At 36.8% G+C, this 17,125-nt stretch overlaps 3 protein-coding genes across 3 annotated transcripts; 1 reads left to right on the forward strand and 2 right to left on the reverse strand.

The window, feature by feature from the left end:
* Window positions 1–1,818: 1,818 nt before the first annotated feature.
* LOC116296963 (glycylpeptide N-tetradecanoyltransferase 2) lies at window positions 1,819–9,758 on the reverse strand. Its single transcript, XM_031705091.1, has 12 exons — window positions 9,332–9,758; window positions 8,558–8,682; window positions 7,234–7,325; window positions 6,769–6,885; window positions 5,977–6,147; window positions 5,465–5,573; window positions 5,255–5,326; window positions 5,016–5,054; window positions 4,045–4,104; window positions 3,668–3,835; window positions 2,415–2,552; window positions 1,819–2,305 (listed from the first exon to the last, which is right to left on the reverse strand). Exons 1-12 carry the CDS (start codon window positions 9,750–9,752, stop codon window positions 2,285–2,287), a joined length of 1,533 nt encoding a protein of 510 aa, XP_031560951.1. The 5' UTR covers window positions 9,753–9,758; the 3' UTR covers window positions 1,819–2,284.
* Window positions 9,759–10,173: 415 nt separating this feature from the next.
* Window positions 10,174–13,994, forward strand: LOC116296882 (calaxin). Its single transcript, XM_031704996.2, has 7 exons — window positions 10,174–10,314; window positions 10,423–10,560; window positions 11,662–11,766; window positions 12,102–12,187; window positions 12,465–12,530; window positions 13,081–13,185; window positions 13,485–13,994. The coding sequence occupies exons 1-7, from the start codon at window positions 10,248–10,250 to the stop codon at window positions 13,575–13,577; spliced, it is 660 nt and encodes a 219-aa protein (XP_031560856.1). The 5' UTR covers window positions 10,174–10,247; the 3' UTR covers window positions 13,578–13,994.
* On the reverse strand, window positions 13,870–16,782 carry LOC116296894 (uncharacterized). Its single transcript, XM_031705006.2, has 5 exons — window positions 16,626–16,782; window positions 16,366–16,474; window positions 15,932–16,045; window positions 14,937–15,015; window positions 13,870–14,380 (listed from the first exon to the last, which is right to left on the reverse strand). The coding sequence occupies exons 1-5, from the start codon at window positions 16,724–16,726 to the stop codon at window positions 14,289–14,291; spliced, it is 495 nt and encodes a 164-aa protein (XP_031560866.2). The 5' UTR covers window positions 16,727–16,782; the 3' UTR covers window positions 13,870–14,288.
* Window positions 16,783–17,125: the final 343 nt, after the last annotated feature.

Here is a 17,125-nt window from a genome sequence, read left to right on the forward strand (position 1 = left end):
GAAGCTTATCAACAGGACTACTTTGATTGATTTCTGATTCAAGCCCTCCTAGGCATCTCATAATTAAAATAAGAAATCCTTGGTTTCAGTACAAAACACTGAACAAGCACACCAAAAGAGGTCAAAACGCAAGCAGATGTAAATTCTGGAAAGAAACAAAATTAGTATAGGTTCGTAAAAGATCTCAAAACATTCCGATAAATACCGAGTGACTAATCTAAATTAAGAACACGAGCAATAACCTACGCGCGTCGCGTCAACGAACGCCGGATTTTTGTAAATCTGACTGACTTTCTGTAGAAACTTAGTTATTAGGTATGAATATAATATGCGACAGAATGTCTACTGAAGACAGTAGAAAAAAGAAGTTAACTGGTCCCGTACCTCTAGATGAGTCGGGATGATTCTTCAGTCATTACCTGCGTGTCAATGTTCAGTTCTTAGTAGGGGTTTTTAAACAGGTGGTGTTCATGATGTGGAATTGAACTGAGGATGCGCAAATCATTATCAATTAAGGTACGTATAAAGTCTTAAGTGTAATAGGCTTAAGTTGTATAATGATTAAAAAAAACACTGACTTCTAAAACATACTTGAGAAATGTCTTTATACGATCTATAGTTTAGATTTTGATGTTTTGATGACGTCATGTGAAAACCAGCAATAAGAAGGCCAACCTTGCCAACCATTAGAAAGTTAAGCTCGTAAAAGTTATGATGCATCGCACCAAGGGCATAATTATCCCTCCCTTAATCCTGTTGAAAGATGGCGGCGGCCAAACATCAAAGGATATATAAGAAAATTTCTCAAACATAGTACGCAAAGCAACTGGAACCGTTAGGTCTAAGGCAGACCGCGCTTATTTTTTCCTCTCGCGTAGGGGTCATACAACCGTTAGGTCTAAAAGACATGCATAGCTCGCAGTATCTAACGCGGGTTTAAGCTTACTCATATTATGTACAGCGGTAAATAATATAAGAATTGAAGATAATCCCCCCCCCCCCCCTCCCCAACCTCTGCCATCTGTGTAAAAATAGAAATCAAGCGAACAGCAATGAAAATCATTAAGGTACAACAAGAAAAAAATTGTAACTAATACTGAGCTCTGAGGCACACCACAAGAGATAGTTTAGAACTTCCCTCCTGCAACTTGCCTCACAACGATTTGTTTACCCAATTTACCCCATACCATTAGGTTTGAAAGTTTGAAACATCATCTAGTATAACGTCCCCTGTCGTGGCAATAGTCCACCTCCTAGATATGCTTCGCTTGTCACGCACAAAGGTTTCAGTATGAGGCTACGTGCTAAATGCTATGTCATTCGTGACAGGCGGTAAGAATTAATTTAGTTTAGCACGTAGCCTCATACTGAAACCTTTGTGCGTGACAAGCGAAGCATATCTCGCAAGTGGGCTATTGTAACGCACTTTTCTTTACCCTGGTCCCAGAGGCTCAACGATTATTCTCCAGGCCAAGTATTTTCCCGCCACGTATTTTGAGCCGCGAAGCGTCGAGCGAGATGCGAAGCTATAACAAAATTGCCACACACACCGCAGAGAAGAAACTAGCCAGTGGGATCTTTGCCTAATCACTGCAATGTTGCGTGGTATAAATTAGTTTCACAAAGTTGTCAGCTCACTATGGAATATCCCAAGAGTCACTAGTATTTTCTAGTACATACACGAGCCTTTACAAAGAAAATACAAGTGACAAGTGGGACATTCTATTACATGCCACGAGAAAGCATTGAATAACTAGTATTTATGTTCATCCATAAGCCAGAAAATGAAAATCTTTTTAAAGATAACTACACCACAAATTGGACAAAACACAAATATTACCAACTTTAATGTCACTGATAGCATATACCTTCAGGTAAGCCACCTTTAGCTCTTTGAATAGTTAAAATGAAACATATGAAGATCTTAATTTTCAGTCTTTACATTCAAACATAGTACTTTGATCTTAGTGTTTTTAGATGGGAAAATGTCAATGTGGTTATACCTTATATGTCTGATAAGATTGGTCTTGAAGTTACATATACCTTAGACGACAGATCAGCATGTTTAAAGCTGCTTATTGACTCTAATTACTCAAAAATTATGATTTTAATGCCTTTTTTTTTGATTTCTTCAAATCCTTCCTTTATTATGTTTAAGCATTTTAAGTCATCTTCAAATCTAACATACAGTCATTGTCTCAGATGTTTCTGTCTCATTATAATCAAAAATAACATTGCTTTTGATGGTGTAAGGTCACTTGTTCTTATAGTCTTCAGTGAAGTCTTATTGAAGGACTAGACCAGTCTACAAAAAGAAGATAAAAGTAACATTTATGAGTCATATCACTTCCAAGGCAGAAAGACAAAGAAAGGGGAAAGGATGAGTGAGGGAGAGGGGAGGGGGGTCATCATGCCTTGTCTGGTTTAATGGTAGGGCACTTCCAGTTATAGAGATAGTACTGCAGATTGCCATCCCCAATGCCAAATTTGAGCTTCTCAAGGAACTCCTTGTTGTCCATCAAATCCAAAGCATTGTAAACGTCAAAGCCAGCCTAAGATGAAGGATTTGAGAATTACTTACAAAATATTAGACTTGCTAGCAAGTTTCTTTATCTTGCTTGGTGACTTTTTAGCGTTTACTTCATGTTTGCATTGGTTAATAGCCCCACACTGGATATTTCCAATACAGCTCGATTCAGTGAGGACAAAATAATACAATCTAAGGCTAAGGTCAAACGCCAAACTTCACGTGAACCGAACCTATTTGAAACAATGGATAACAAGGCAGTCTTCTTCAATGTAATTAGGTTCGGCTCATGTGAAGTTCGACGTTTGAACTGAGCCTTTCTCCCATGAGAACTGAAATTTATAGTTTTGTGATCTGAGTTGAACGGCTCTTGGAATTGCTAAAACCGGTCAATACATCATCTTTGTTTTACAAAGTAGCATTCAATGCACTGGTTCCTAACAACCTATAAGGCGTCATTTTTGATTTGACTCATTCCCATCAAATTTGAGGGGCACTTTGCATGAATACAATAGTTTTCATGTGCAGTGAAGGATATAAATATGTTTATAAAATAACTGTTAGAAATCTCGCGTTTTGATTGATTGGGAGTGATTGCTTTATGAGAGCACACAGCACCGCGTGCACTTTTAGCTGCTTCATTTCTATCAAAAATGAAGGTTATTGTAGTTTGTATGTTATAAAAGTAAAAAAAGTTGCTTGCTGTGCTGTGTGCAGTTTTGAAGCACAAAAGTGCAAGAAACTACATGTCATGTGTGTAGCTGCATACGCATAACTGCACACAGCCACTGAATTAGTGCAGTGTATATATTTGGAATTTTTGAAACGCAATTGAAAATGCTATGTTGAATTTGCAATATATAAATAAATATTATTATTATAGGGGTGAAAGGTGGTCTATAGAGGCGAAAGGCCAGGGAAAGATAGTAGAGCCTTGTGTTACTGGTGTAAAACAATTCACAAAATACCAAATGTGCAATTCGTGTGATATCGGTTCCCTTGTGAAAATAAATGTGGAATTTCCATATCAGCCACTGATTGAGAAATTTCCAACTCTAAAAACAGAGAACTCAAGAGCTTTTGACAAATTATCATAGGCAGAAGAAACTAGCCATCATAAAAAAATAACATTATCCATACCTTTTTAGCTAAAATCAGTGCATCTTGCATGAGCTGAACTAGAGGAACGCTTGTAGAAACATTATAAAAAGAATAAGCAGCTTTGAGCTGTTTGTGAACAGGGTGGTGCATCACTGTTGATGGAAGAGTGTAGAAACTGATAAAACCTGTTACAGTATCATCATCATCCTGAAATTTAGAACACGGAAAAAAAAAAACAAATGGTAAGAAAACAAAAAATAGGCATAGATTTCTATAGGTTTATCATATCACTTTGCAAAATACCTTGGAAATACAGTCAACTCTCATTAGGAAGAAATAAAAGCTGCTCAGAGACGAAGATAATAATATATCAGAATAACTGTAATGTTTTCTTCACTTAATACAAATTCGAATACCTGCACAGAATAACTATCAATGATGCCTGGCCTTGGGGTAAACCAATGTCTAAACTCCTCCTGTTATCAAGAAAAAAAGATCACATATATTAATGGACAAAAAAATTTATGTCAGTGGGTAGATGGTACGTGTAATCTGGTCGAAGGCAGGTGGTGGTAGGGTGCCAGGGCATTGATGGAAGCTGCTTGTTAGTAAGGTGATGACAGTGGGTAGATGGTATGTGTGACCAGGTTGAAGGCAGGTGGTGGTAGGGTGGCAGGGCATTGATGCAAGCTGCTTGTTGGTAAGGTGATGATAGTGGTATGAAGGTACGTGTGGTCAGGTTGAAGGCAGGTGGTGGCAGGGCATTAATGGATGTGTGAGCTGCTTGTTGGTAAGGTGATGACAGTGGGTGTGAGCAGGTAATTGGTGGCAGTGGTAGGATGTCAGTGGTGAGGATAAAGTGCCATTTTAGTGGGTTGATAGCAATGTCATGGATAATGGCAGTACGTTACAGTAGGTGAAGTAGTTACATATAGTAGTAGTTACGAATAGTGACGTTTCAGTGGGATGACAATAAGGTGTCAGTGGGTTGGTGGCAAAGTGTCAGTAGGTTGTTGGCATATTATTTATGTCATTATAGATTTAAAAAATCATGGATATGAGTAGGATCTGCAACTCACATGCCATCAGTGGGTTTATGGTAAGGTGTTGGTAGTAGGTTTATGGTAAGGTGTCAGTGGGATGACAGTGATGTGTCAGTAGATTGATGGTAAAGTAAAAGATTGTAAGGTATCATATCAGTGGATTGATGGTAAGGTATCAGTGGCTTGGTGCTTAGATGTGAGGGGGTTGTTGGTAAAGTGACTGATGTTATGGTGGGAGTGGGTTCAAGTGAGTTTTTGGTCACTATCATAGTAATTGAATTTTGATTAATTATTTAATAATTAATAGCAAAAAAGGAGCAAAACAAGAAATAAGGTAAATTTACCTCTGTGAATTCTGGAGCAAGGTCAAACTTTTTGAGGTACTGAAAAAATAGCAAAATAATGTTTAAAGGAAAAAAACTACTTTGATACTTGTTGCAGGGAATCCTTGAAATTATCTTTATATAAATTAACTCAATGCATTTAAATTTATAATAACTATAATAATATAATAATTAAATGTAAATATAATATAGTAATTAAATTTATATTAACTCAATGTACTTAAATTTATAATACAAACCTTGGATACAACTTTGAAGGCACCCAACATTGTATCCTCACTTAACAGCTTTATACCACTTGTTTCTGGTTTCTAAAAAATATATATATTAACGACCCTGTCACAGCTCTGTTTAACAAAAAAATCTGTGCCTTTAATAGAGGGGTGTTGGTATTATGCAGTATTTGACAGTCACTGTACAAAATGATGTAAAATGATCAAGAGTCTTACCTCAGGGAGTCGATACAGTTTCAATGTTCTCTGCATGGTCATATTCCTACTTAGGTGGGAAAACTTCACGTCAATCAACTTCTTGGGATTCAAAGACCTGTGCCAATACCTAAATCCAGAAGAAAAAAGATTTACTTTGTATTTATCATAACTCACAAAAATGTACATGATGTATTTTGAATGTGCTTAAAAAGATGTTTTGTTATGAACTTCAGTTTAGTGACCAGAATTCAACATTGATTACATAATCATATTTTTAATGTCCATACTCTTGGACAATGGTTACAGCTTAATGCCCAAACGTATGACCACCGATTACTTATTTGCACACTTTCATGTTGGCCTTCATCCAATAATTTATCATGCAAATTAGCATGTATAATATGATCAAATGCGCGTAATTCATGCCATGAACCAAGCCAAGCAAAGTTTTAATCCAGTTAATCATGCCCCCTACTCCAAATTATAAAAAGATTTATTGGAGCTCTGAGTAAAAGTAATTAAAAACTCACCTGCAGCATGCAACAGGCTTAGGCAGTACTACACCAGCAGTATAGACTGCTTGGAAGATTCCCTCAATGTTCACCCGCCTTGTTATCTCACGGATCAGTACTGGTGCGACGCGTTTTGAGCGTAACTTCTTGTGCACACACAGAAAATTTATCTCAACCATCAACATAGTTCTGGAACAGTTAAAACACAACTAGTTAGACTTACATTGCATTTAAAGCTTCCCAAATGAGCAGTGTTATGGACGCCTAATGGTTAAAAACAAACTTCACATTTTTGATCAAAATAGTCAGGGTATGCCAGCTAACTTGCAGACAGGATTGAAATTTGAGGAACCCAGAGAAAAAAACTTAAATCAAGGGAGAGACCTAACAAACTCTACTTATATGTGATGCTTCCTCCAGAAATCAAAGCCTAGACCCCAGAGGTTAGATGTGAGAGGTACTGTAAGTGTACTACCACTACGTCTCCCTCTACTTTTACGTCTCTCTCTACTACTTTTTAGATATGGGAAACATGTCGTGCACTGATAATATATTTCCTTTCTTTACTCAATAGGGATTGATAGATGGTTTGGCAGTAGTCTCCAGATTAATGGACTCCTTGCACTGAATTGTCCTGGGGGACAAAAAATAAGGCTACAGGTCTTTTCGTGTGCAAAAAAATTACATTGTTTTGTCCCCCAGAACAATTATTCCTCTTGGAACTCAGCCCAATGGGTCTATTGGCAAGCTAGACTCAGTGTGTAGAGTTTTTTTTTTTTTAATTTCAAAATATTTTTTCCCAATACTTACTTGTCATAAATCCTTACATGAGCTGGAATAGCACTGATAAAGCCAACTAACTTTTTATTTGAGGCAACTCTTACACCACAGTGCCACTGTTGCTTCCATCCAGGTGGTTTGAGAGCCCTGTGGATTACAAAGTTGTACAGTCAGACTCTTGCAAGATTGATAGATGCAACAGATCAATAATAATCAGAGAAAAATGCAAAAGTTTTTTGAAGGCAAGAAACCTGCTAAAATAGAATGCATAGTTGCTTAAAATACACATACCACCCACCTCCCACAAGGAGTGGGGCTATATGCTACTGTAGATCCTATTCTTCCAAGAAAGGTCCACATAAAACCTTTAACCCTTGACTAGGAAACTCAAGCTTCCTTTTGGTTAAAAGATGTGGAAGGAAAAGGGAGATTTCTTATGAACTTTTGTATGATCGTATATCCCTAAAAATTTGTTTACACATGACAATTACTAACCAAAGAAGGAACTCAGAAGAATAATCAAATCTGAACATATTGTCATCATCTTCAACATAATTTTCATTCAGTAGTGTATAAAGCTCTTTAAGCTGTGAAAGTATAAATGTCAATAAGCAATAATTTCATTAATAAGCAATATAACCATTTTTTAAATCCAAGAGAGAGGATATACTCCTACTATTTTTGGATTTTTTCAAACACAGTAATTTGTGTGTAATCTAGTTAGCTCATAAGGATATCCTGGTATTGGTCTAATAGACTCCTCTGCTCAGGCGTAATGTTGTCCCATTTCAGACCATGTGTCATTCCCTAGAGTATCATTTCTTTGTTTATCGGTTGCACATGAGAAGACACACGAATATGGATATAACTCCAACAAAGAATCGTATTCTCAAGGGAATGAAACGTACTTTGAAATGGGACAACATTACACCCAAGCAGAGGAGGTCAATCACTATAGCTGTTTCAAGGTTGAGGAAACAAATGGGTTGAGTTGGCATTACAGTGCATTGTGGGACTGTTTTAGGGGATGAAATCAATGCCATCTTATACTGTAGAATGTCCCCCTGTAAAGCCAAAATCAATTCTCATTTTTTCCCTAAACCTTGGAGCAGCTAATATGTCTTAGGTACCAAATCAATTACATGAAAAAGAAGAAATCACAAACAAACGTCAATTCACAATCATATAATCAAGCAATTCATATAACCTTAGATATTTAATAATATGCGATCTTTAAAAAACTCATCAGAAAATGCTAGTCTCAGCTTGATGCACTACTTATAGGCACAAAACAATACTAAAACAAATCACAGACAAGCAATGGCCAATTAATTCATAATTTGCTCGCCTAGACAGGGCTAATAATAGTAGCCAGTTATCAGACATGTTTCAGACAGATATGGAACTTGTTCTATCAAATATTTGCCTTGCCAATTATTTTGACCAGTAAAGTTGAGCCAGAAATGAGTTATGTACAACAGATTTGGCTAACCATCATGACTAGCAACTGACCAGCCATTATTTTTAGGCTGTATTCATAATGTATGGTAGAGGGGGAGGGGGGCAGGTGAAATCTTTAAATGACAAAGAACCCCCTCGAAGTTCCCTAGAAAATAGCTAGCCCCCTCCCTCCTCCCCCAATTTCCTAGTAAATTTTTTTTCCAATCCCCCCTTAATTTCACCTGCCCCCTCTGCCATATATTATGAATGCAGCCAATAGGCCCCTTCAGAGCTTTGATGGATGAGAGCCAAATTTAAAAAAAAATCTTAAGCAAAGTGTGTTTTTATAAATTACAAATAAGTGAGCAATATAACTTACGACATCCGGGTTGCTTATGTCTAAAGTATCCCACTCAAAACCATCTGGTAAAGAATAACATTCTTGTCTGATTTCTGAAGTTGGCTTATCTTCCTCTATAGGTCCAAATTCTCGAACTTCTTCATCTGAATTAAGAAAAAAAAGAAACAATACTTTCAAAGTAAGTTTACCTACAATCTTATCCCTCATACCAAAGAGCCCTATTAATATTTTAAACTTTTACAAACAGTAAGCCAAAAAAGGTACTCTATTTTCTCAATTATAATTTATTACCACTCTTTGCATTGCTACATGATGATCGAGACAACAGTCGTGACAGGGAAATGGGCAATACACTCCCGTCAATCAAATCAATTGGTTAGTACCTTCATATTCTGTGATTGGTGGCAGTGTTGCCCTATTTCCCTGCTTGGACTGTTGTCTCAATCAGTGCGTAGAAGTGAAAAGAGAAGAGGTAAAATAACTTTCTATTGTCAATTATAAAAAAAATATGTACAGTACAACTTGTGCATCTTTAATTTCTTTCTTTTTGCCATTATAAAAAGGAAAAGCTATATTTAATATTGTTAATTTTTTTCAAACTCGATGACTTTATTGTGACACAAAGAGTTGAGTGCATTTTTGTATGGCAGCTCATTAACGTGCAAAATGGGAAAGAAAAATTACTCCCTGAAATGAAAAAAAAAAACCCACTAAATTCTTAGTTACAATCAAAAAACGATAATTTTTAAACTACTAACGATTAAAAGATAGTAAATTAAAGTCCCCGCTCACCAAGTTTAGGTACTGGCTGAGTGTCCCAGAATTTATACTTTTTTTTCTTCGCCTCCTCTGTAGTCTTTGGCGGCTTAGCTTCCGTTATTTTCATCGAATCTAGAAGTTTCTGTATATTCTTTATCTGGCTTGCACTAGGTTTCTGTGAGGCTGCAAGGTCGTGTTCATGGTCGTGGCCAGAACAGCCGTCGTGTTCATCGTGTCCATGATGATGATCATGCTCATGTTCACAGCATTCCTTTTTACCCTTCTTTTTCTTCTTCTTCTTCTTAGCGCTCACTGATTTACCAGCAGGTTGTTCATTTTCACTTGGAGGTTTTAGCCGGCCGTTGATGTTGGGATAATTGCCTTTTTGGGGGGAGTTATTGTCGATTGATTGAGCTTCCTCCACGTTTTTCTCAGCAGCCGATGCATCCGCCATCTTGGTGTGACAGATGCTAAACTTAGGCTCTCTCGGAATTCAAGTCACAGGGTCACCAATTAATAGAAAAATCATTATCATATGAGAAATAATTCATATAGATGTTAAAATCTGTTAAAATCAAATTCATAACATCCTTAGCATTTTTCCTAAAGCGAAGGAGTACATGAATAATGTAAAGTTAAACAAAATATGACGTGAAAAAATTATTATTTTTTTTTTTAGAATGTCGGTTGTTATATTTTTTTATTATCTGTATTGCTTTAGAAAAATCGAAAATATAAAAGAGGGAGATAAGGAAGGCGAAGAAAAAAAAGAAAGAAAAGAAAACTGGATGATTTTAAAATCGGCCTGGAACTCCTGTGTACAGTTGCCGAGAAGTCCTGGTTAGGCTGAGTGACGTCACAGATTGTTGGTTGCACATGGCAACCATCGAATGAAGCGAACAGAAAACAACAATCGAGTCGAATAAATATCCGAATACTCTACGCTAAAATGGCGAGTATTGTCGCTAGAAAGAGTCAAGAGAAGTTAGCTGATTCTCTATTCAAAAAAACACACTGTGAGTATCAGAACCAAGAATTTAGATTTAGAATTTTTATGGAGATCAAATGTTTTTTCTGGAAGTTCAACCTGTGCTCAATCGAATCATGTTGATTGTCATATTCAGTTTGCAAACAAGAAGTGTTGAATTTGCTGTCGATGTTTTCTGAAGAAGTAAAACCCAAAGACAAAATGGATCGAACAAGCTTCAGGGAAATCCTTCGAACTAGATTTAGCATGACCGACGATATGCTGATGGACAGAGGTAACCCCCTTTTTTTGTAAATCACTGTGTCATTATTTGCTGTCCCCTTAATTCTATTAAATGCGAGCAACCCTTTACAGAGTATTGTAAGCTATAAGGGAATGGAAGAGACTTAAGTTCCAGGAGCCCATGCATCCTAGCTCTCAAAGGTCCTTGAAGTGCTTTTAATAGGTGGCGATATTTATTGAATGTTACAAATATGGAAGCATGATTATGAGAGTTAGCTGCCCTAGGGTTGCAGCAATGTCACATCAGATCAGTGTCATGCTATGAATGTACTTTGCCATATACAAGTAGTGCCTTAGAATTCTGGTTATAAGCCCTTCTGGTCATAACCCCTCCAAATTATAAGCCCAGCCATCCGTTGGACTGCGAGCGATCTCACTTTTCCCACCAGACTCAGTCAAAACTCATCATGGTGATAAGTTTGGCCTGCTGCTGAGTGCCAGGCTGCATTGGGTGTTCACACCTAACGTTTCCCTTTGCAGAGGTGACCATGGCAACCAGGCCACAGTCCACCTTGCACCCATCACACCTTAAGAGGTGGAGATACTTACCATATCACAACCTTACTCCTCCGAAGTTTAGAGGTGAGGGGGAGGGGGAAAATTTTTACGGATGCTTAACCAAACAACAACACAACAACACAACAACAAAGCTGCCACACTGCAAACCCTGCCAATACCCCTTAACCACTATGAATGAAATGTACATCCACCGGGAATCTTAAAACAATCACCTTTACTAAGTTTGGAGGGAAAAGTGGGACAGCTCACAGTCTAGTCTAGTCATCTGCTAACAGAGACTTCCTTATCCAGTCATAAAACAATCCAACCCCCTCCCCCCACCAGGCCCACCAGCTAGTCCAAGGTTTCTAGTTGAGCTGGCTCATTTTTTACATGACTTGAAGTTGTGAAAGGCCCATTGGCCCTCTTCTTCAGTCGTTTCATACAAGGCTTGCAATTTACCTATTACGCATGTTCTTATAAGGCCTTTACACATGACTTTAAATGGTGCAATATGTAATGCTTTTTTTCAGTACCAAGCCATATCATTATCTCTAACCTTACATGTAAATATGATCGCAATATCTGTGTTCAGTTTACAGAGCATTTGACAAAGATACAGATAGTTTTATCAAAATGGAAGACTGGATTGTTGGGCTTTCTGTATTTTTAAGGGGAACTTTGGAAGAAAAAACAAAATGTAAGTCTTGATGAGTTCATTAAAACAAGGTCCTCATAAATATGTAATGGGTGGTTCTGGAAACTATCCATATCCCACCTACTAAGGAAATTGGAAATTCTGGAGGCGAGGTTAGAAAAGACCAAAATTAGACTTTGTATAAAGAAAATTGAAAGTCCCTGGGGGTAGCTAGTGGGGTCCTTTTACAAATTCTCTCCATGGTGGGTATGGATTTTTCTGGAACTACAATATGTAGTTGAAGACCACTTTTAATTATCGTGAAAAATTGTATTTAAATTTGTTTGTTTACATTTTCTTGTGTAGTAATGCAATTCATATTTATTTTTACTTTCCAGTTTGTTTTGAGGTTTATGATTTAAATGGTGATAATTATATATCAAAAGAGGAAATCATGCAGCTTTTAAAAAATACCATTATCAAGGTAAATGCACGTTCAATAATAAAAAAAGTTTAACAGCTCAAATGTTGTGCAAACCTATTGTAATATTTCTTTGGAATTAGCTTTCAATTCTCTCATTGAACTTGGCGTCTTTGGTTGTTTTTTTTTATTGGATTAAGTATAAACTGTGTCCAGTATAAAAGAAGCCCAAGAATGAGAAGTGTTGACAATTTGGGAATGTCTTCTTGACAAAACGACAATTTCGTACTATGAATTTAGCCCCCTTCTGAAACTCAAAAACTTGTTCAAACTTTTTCAGCAACCAACAGAAGAAGATCCTGATGAGGGGATCCGTGAACTAGGTGAAATCATTATTAAAACCATGGTAAGTTAAGATATAGCTATACCCTATGTGTTCATTTGCCAATAAAATTATCAGTCTGAGAATAGGCCTGGCGTATATCCCAGCAGCCGAGCATAAACATCAATACCTGGTTGAGCCATCAATTACCGGCGTTTGCATTGCTATGCGGCCACCCCAGACAAAAATTGTGATGTGCACTTTGCAATAGACTGCCGTCAATCAAACACCTTGACGCCATTTACACGCATGATTCAAAAGGCCCCAAAACTTCGGTCGATTGTTTATAAGTATTATGAGCCACACTCACCGGGCCTATCCAGGCCGATCCAAACGCGTGTAAATGACATCAACTTGTTTGATTGACAGCAGTCTATTGCAAAGTGCACATCGTGATTTTTGTCTGGGGTGGCCGCGTAGCAATGCAAACGATGGTAAGCAATAATTAATTATTGTAATTATTAATTGCAGCCACTGTCAGTTATCGTCAATTGCAGTTGTTGAAAAGCTCATATGTCTATCTGCAATGGTTAACTATTTTATTGTTCTAAAACTTTAAACCTCTTTCACTCAGGATGGAGACCATGATGGCAAACTATCATATAGTGACTTTAAGACAGCTGTAGAAGGTGATCATCTTTTGCTTGAGGCATTTGGTCAGTGCCTTCCAACTGAAGAGGTATGGCATTTGAAAGTGATCAACCCAGACTAGATATAGCCTTATATGGCCAGCTATGTATTTATAAATTGGAAATGGGACTTAACAGTGACATCTCCAGAGTGGCTATTCATCCATTAAATTCCAATAGGAATTTAGGAGTTGATTTTGCAGAGGAAGTTAAGCTAGAGAAACCCTCAGAAAAGCTCATGCAGTGCAACAATGGCTTCCCTAGCTGTTAATGTAGCACTTGTTTTCCTCTTATAGCACCTGTATGGGCAAATGCTTGCATATAATAATGATTATATTTTAACTTTAAGGACACAGATAAATTTATTGATGAGTTAAAAGATGACAAGGAAAAGCAAGGAAAAGGCCCATCAAGTTACAAACCAAAGAATGAGAAGAAATAATATTGCAAAAGGGGAAGCAATTTTCCTAAGAACTAGCTAAAATCTCATTTTGCTATTTATATCAATCAGACCTGCATATAAAATTATGGGGAATCATGATTGTCAAAAAAAACAAAAAAAAACCAGGTGATTTTACAAATTATTTTGTGAATCTGTAAATATAACTGTGATATGTAATAATAGCTGCTGGCTGACTTTGCGGACGTACTGGTCAAAATGGCAATGAATGCAGACCTGTATAAACTCACCTATGTAAAGTAAAAGATAATAAAATCTACAACCGACAACAAAATCAAAAGTTTTTTAAAGTTCATTTTATAATTGTTATATGATTATTACGAATGAACCATATATGCATATCTTTTTTAACTTTTGGTTCAGTACAAAAAGCTTTTATTACAAATTTAGGTAATTGTTGATTGTCTCTTTTTTTTTTCTTTTTGCCATTCCATAATCTGTGATGCGACTTAAAATGTGGTTATGCATAAAGTACTTTTATGCGAAGCCTTACTAATATCTCCAGTGCAAAATAAACATCTTATTTGGAAAAAATCATACACTTTTCATTCATCAAACAATTACAATTAATGCATGAATGCAACTAATAATGTGAACTTATACGAGAGTTTGAAATTTGCATTAGGGACTTGTCATATTGTCTCTTGATTATGAATAAGTTTTGCTTCCTTTTTAAACTTTTCCAAATTACTTTTAATACTTCTCACAATTACTGGATGAGTACTGGGTACAGATACTGTCACTGGTAGTTTCTTTGTAACCTTCTGCTTTGTCAAGTTTTGAGCCTATAAAAAGAAAGTATTGATCATTCCATATGATTGCCATAGTAACAGAAAAGCAGATCAAGGAGAGGTATCTCATTCTAGCATCAAACCATATTATTTTAAAAATAGTATCTGACTCTTGAGTGACTCAACTAAATTAATACCATGCTTCTAATTAACAATTATTACACCCAAGTCAACAGCCCAGGAAGCCAAAGGATGAATGAACTATTCACTTGTATGTCATAAGGACAAGAGGACTAATTGTTTTAGTATTAAAACCTACTAAAAAGTCAAAAATCACGAGAAAAAACCCCAAGAATATGTTGAAATTAGGTTGAAATAATTAATTTATCGTTGTTTTGGTTTTCAAAACCACTACTTTTTGCTACCTAAGTGTGGGTAGCTCAGTTATTGTAATCAGAGCGCAGGGTTCATGATAGACCATTTGTAGGTTTAAACAAAACAAGTTTTAGCCAGATAAATGTACTTGTAACTTTAAGACTAGATCTTTAACTGCTGGCCAATGCAAAATGAAATGGAACTAAGAAATGAAAATCCAAGGATATATATGTACCTGTTATTAAATTGTGCAGGTTACAATAGTTGGTTCCATAATCAAGGACTGCATACCAAACCTCAGATGTAGAATATCCCTATCACAGAAACAGTAGTCAGAAACATAAAATATAGTATTTGGTATTATATTATAGGCTAGCACCTTACTTCAGCTTTAAATATTATGCAACTCAGTAGTTGTGAGCTGCATGCTGGAAATTGGTTAATTTTTTGCTTCCGTCAATCAAAAATAATCAGATGTTGGCACCTTTTATATTTGACTGCATTCTGAGTTGACACTTGATATAGAAAATAGCAAGGTATGATATAATTGTGGTCCTTATTTCAAAAGAAAAAGTTACCAAATATACATTAATGTGGTGGCAAGTCAATGTGCAATACCCCAATTATTACAGTCTATTCCATGTTCCTGCAACCTGACTCCAGACATCTGGCACTTTGCCGTCCATCAGCCAAATTCATGATGGGCTAAATGCATTACTAGTCACCCCGCTTGCAAGTGAAAAATATACCCACAACTTGACAGTCATTTTTGCATGGGAAATAAGCTCCTGTTGAGTGCAGGAACATTCATAGCTCATGATCAAAATGCACCTTGGACCATTGCAAATTAATTTACTAAAGGCAGATGTCTTGAGTGGGTTAGGTTGTAGAAACATGAAACGGACCTTGACCTTGCAAAACAGAGATAAATACTAAGGCCAGTATAACTGTACTCCAACAAAGGACAAACGTCCATCTACAGATGCAAACTTTTTATACAGTTTTCTTGTTGTTGCATTCAACACACCCACATGATGGTTCCAACTTAGAGCTGCTATAGTTGTTATCAGTGAGCCTAGCATAGTATAATCTCAGAGATCACAGGACAACTAACAGTAGGTATTTTAAGAAGTTAACTAACATACTCCAACGAGTAATACCAGGTGTGGTATTTTTACGGTCAGCACAAGGTTATAATTTATTCAATAATTACTTAATTAAAATCCATACCCCAACAGAGCATCCTCCTCCTGTCTTGGTGAAGTTGAAAGTTAAATCATCCTTATAATGCTTGACTGGAGTTTCATGGATGGCTTTTGTTAGGGTGGGACTTGACTCTACTAACTGTTACATACAGATAACAAACAAAAAATATGTAAACAGAAGCAAGAGTGAGTAAGAATTTCAATATCAACTTTGCAGTTAATATTCATATCAAAATGTCAAAGTGACTGACTGGCCTCATTATTATATAGTGTGCACCTCCACCCCAAAGTAACTGGCCAGGACCTGCCCCTCCTTGGTCCTTGCATCGCATCTTTACAGAGGGAATTTTCCTTCCAAAGGTAGAACCTAAACTCACTGATTTCCCTTCCATGCAGTTCGTTAAACTGGATTGAGATAAGATTTGCTAAAACGGCCGTCAGGCAGAGATATCTACTTACAGTGTACAGGCACTTTTCACCACCTTTAGCACATCCCTCTGGACCATTCCATCCCTTGATCTGCGAGATTATCATCTCGTTGACAGTAGTACAGTTAACTTTCCATTCCCTAAACAAAAAATTCATTGAAGATTTTTTTACATCGACAAAAAAAACGCACAAAAATTGGTACTTTGGAACTATCAAGAACTTCAGTTACGTAATGAAACTGACAAAGATTCAAGATTCCAACAAATGCAATATTTACAAGCTACACTTACCACTGAATTTTGCAAGACGCGTGAAGTTTACCATTTGAAATAAAAATACAAGCAGAAAACGCTAAAAACAAGAATAAAGAATAAGATGACAGGCTCGCCATTTTCTTCCGATATCTTTTGGCTACGCAGGTATTAAAGGTTAATTAGCACGTGATTGACGCACTTGGTCACAGGAACATCCACAGGAAGCCCACTCTAAATACCTATAAAAACAAATGCAAATCACAGGCAGCCCAAGTCTGTCTTTCTGAGAAATATACAGGTACGCAAAAAGCAGATAGAAAAGGATGTGAAACAGCAGTCTTTTAAAAAAACTTTTCGGTCTAAATAAAACCTATGGAATGCGTATATCCTGACATATTTTATGTGGCGCACTCAGGATGAAAAAAAAAGCTGGCCGTCAAAATTGATCAGTACTGGTTGAAAACGGACGGCCAAGGGAGTTCCATAGGGAGTATGACTTTGTCGTTTTTAAGCACAAGGGAAGGAATTTACCCATA

This window comes from Actinia tenebrosa, unplaced genomic scaffold (assembly GCF_029948245.1).
Source record: "Actinia tenebrosa isolate PJP-AT-01 unplaced genomic scaffold, QUT_ActTen_1.0 PGA_scaffold4__44_contigs__length_22323623, whole genome shotgun sequence".
Taxonomy (NCBI): domain Eukaryota; kingdom Metazoa; phylum Cnidaria; class Anthozoa; order Actiniaria; family Actiniidae; genus Actinia; species Actinia tenebrosa.

What these genes read in the sequence shown, in the direction of transcription:
- LOC116296963 (XM_031705091.1), bottom strand. Translation starts at nt 9,752, where the DNA reads ATGGCGGATGCATCGGCTGCTGAGAAAAACGTGGAGGAAGCTCAATCA. An exon ending in AACTGTATCGACTCCCTGAG is followed by an intron (nt 5,327 to 5,464) that starts GTAAGACTCTTG and finishes TATATTTTTTAG; the next exon opens with AAACCAGAAACAAGTGGTAT. An exon ending in TTGATAGTTATTCTGTGCAG is followed by an intron (nt 3,836 to 4,044) that starts GTATTCGAATTT and finishes TCTAAATTTCAG; the next exon opens with GATGATGATGATACTGTAAC.
- LOC116296882 (XM_031704996.2), top strand. Translation starts at nt 10,248, where the DNA reads ATGGCGAGTATTGTCGCTAGAAAGAGTCAAGAGAAGTTAGCTGATTCT. An exon ending in TCTATTCAAAAAAACACACT is followed by an intron (nt 10,315 to 10,422) that starts GTGAGTATCAGA and finishes TGTCATATTCAG; the next exon opens with TTTGCAAACAAGAAGTGTTG. An exon ending in AAATCATTATTAAAACCATG is followed by an intron (nt 12,531 to 13,080) that starts GTAAGTTAAGAT and finishes TCTTTCACTCAG; the next exon opens with GATGGAGACCATGATGGCAA.
- LOC116296894 (XM_031705006.2), bottom strand. Translation starts at nt 16,726, where the DNA reads ATGGCGAGCCTGTCATCTTATTCTTTATTCTTGTTTTTAGCGTTTTCT. An exon ending in GAGGAGGATGCTCTGTTGGG is followed by an intron (nt 15,016 to 15,931) that starts GTATGGATTTTA and finishes TTTCTGTGATAG; the next exon opens with GGATATTCTACATCTGAGGT. An exon ending in CCTGCACAATTTAATAACAG is followed by an intron (nt 14,381 to 14,936) that starts GTACATATATAT and finishes TTCTTTTTATAG; the next exon opens with GCTCAAAACTTGACAAAGCA.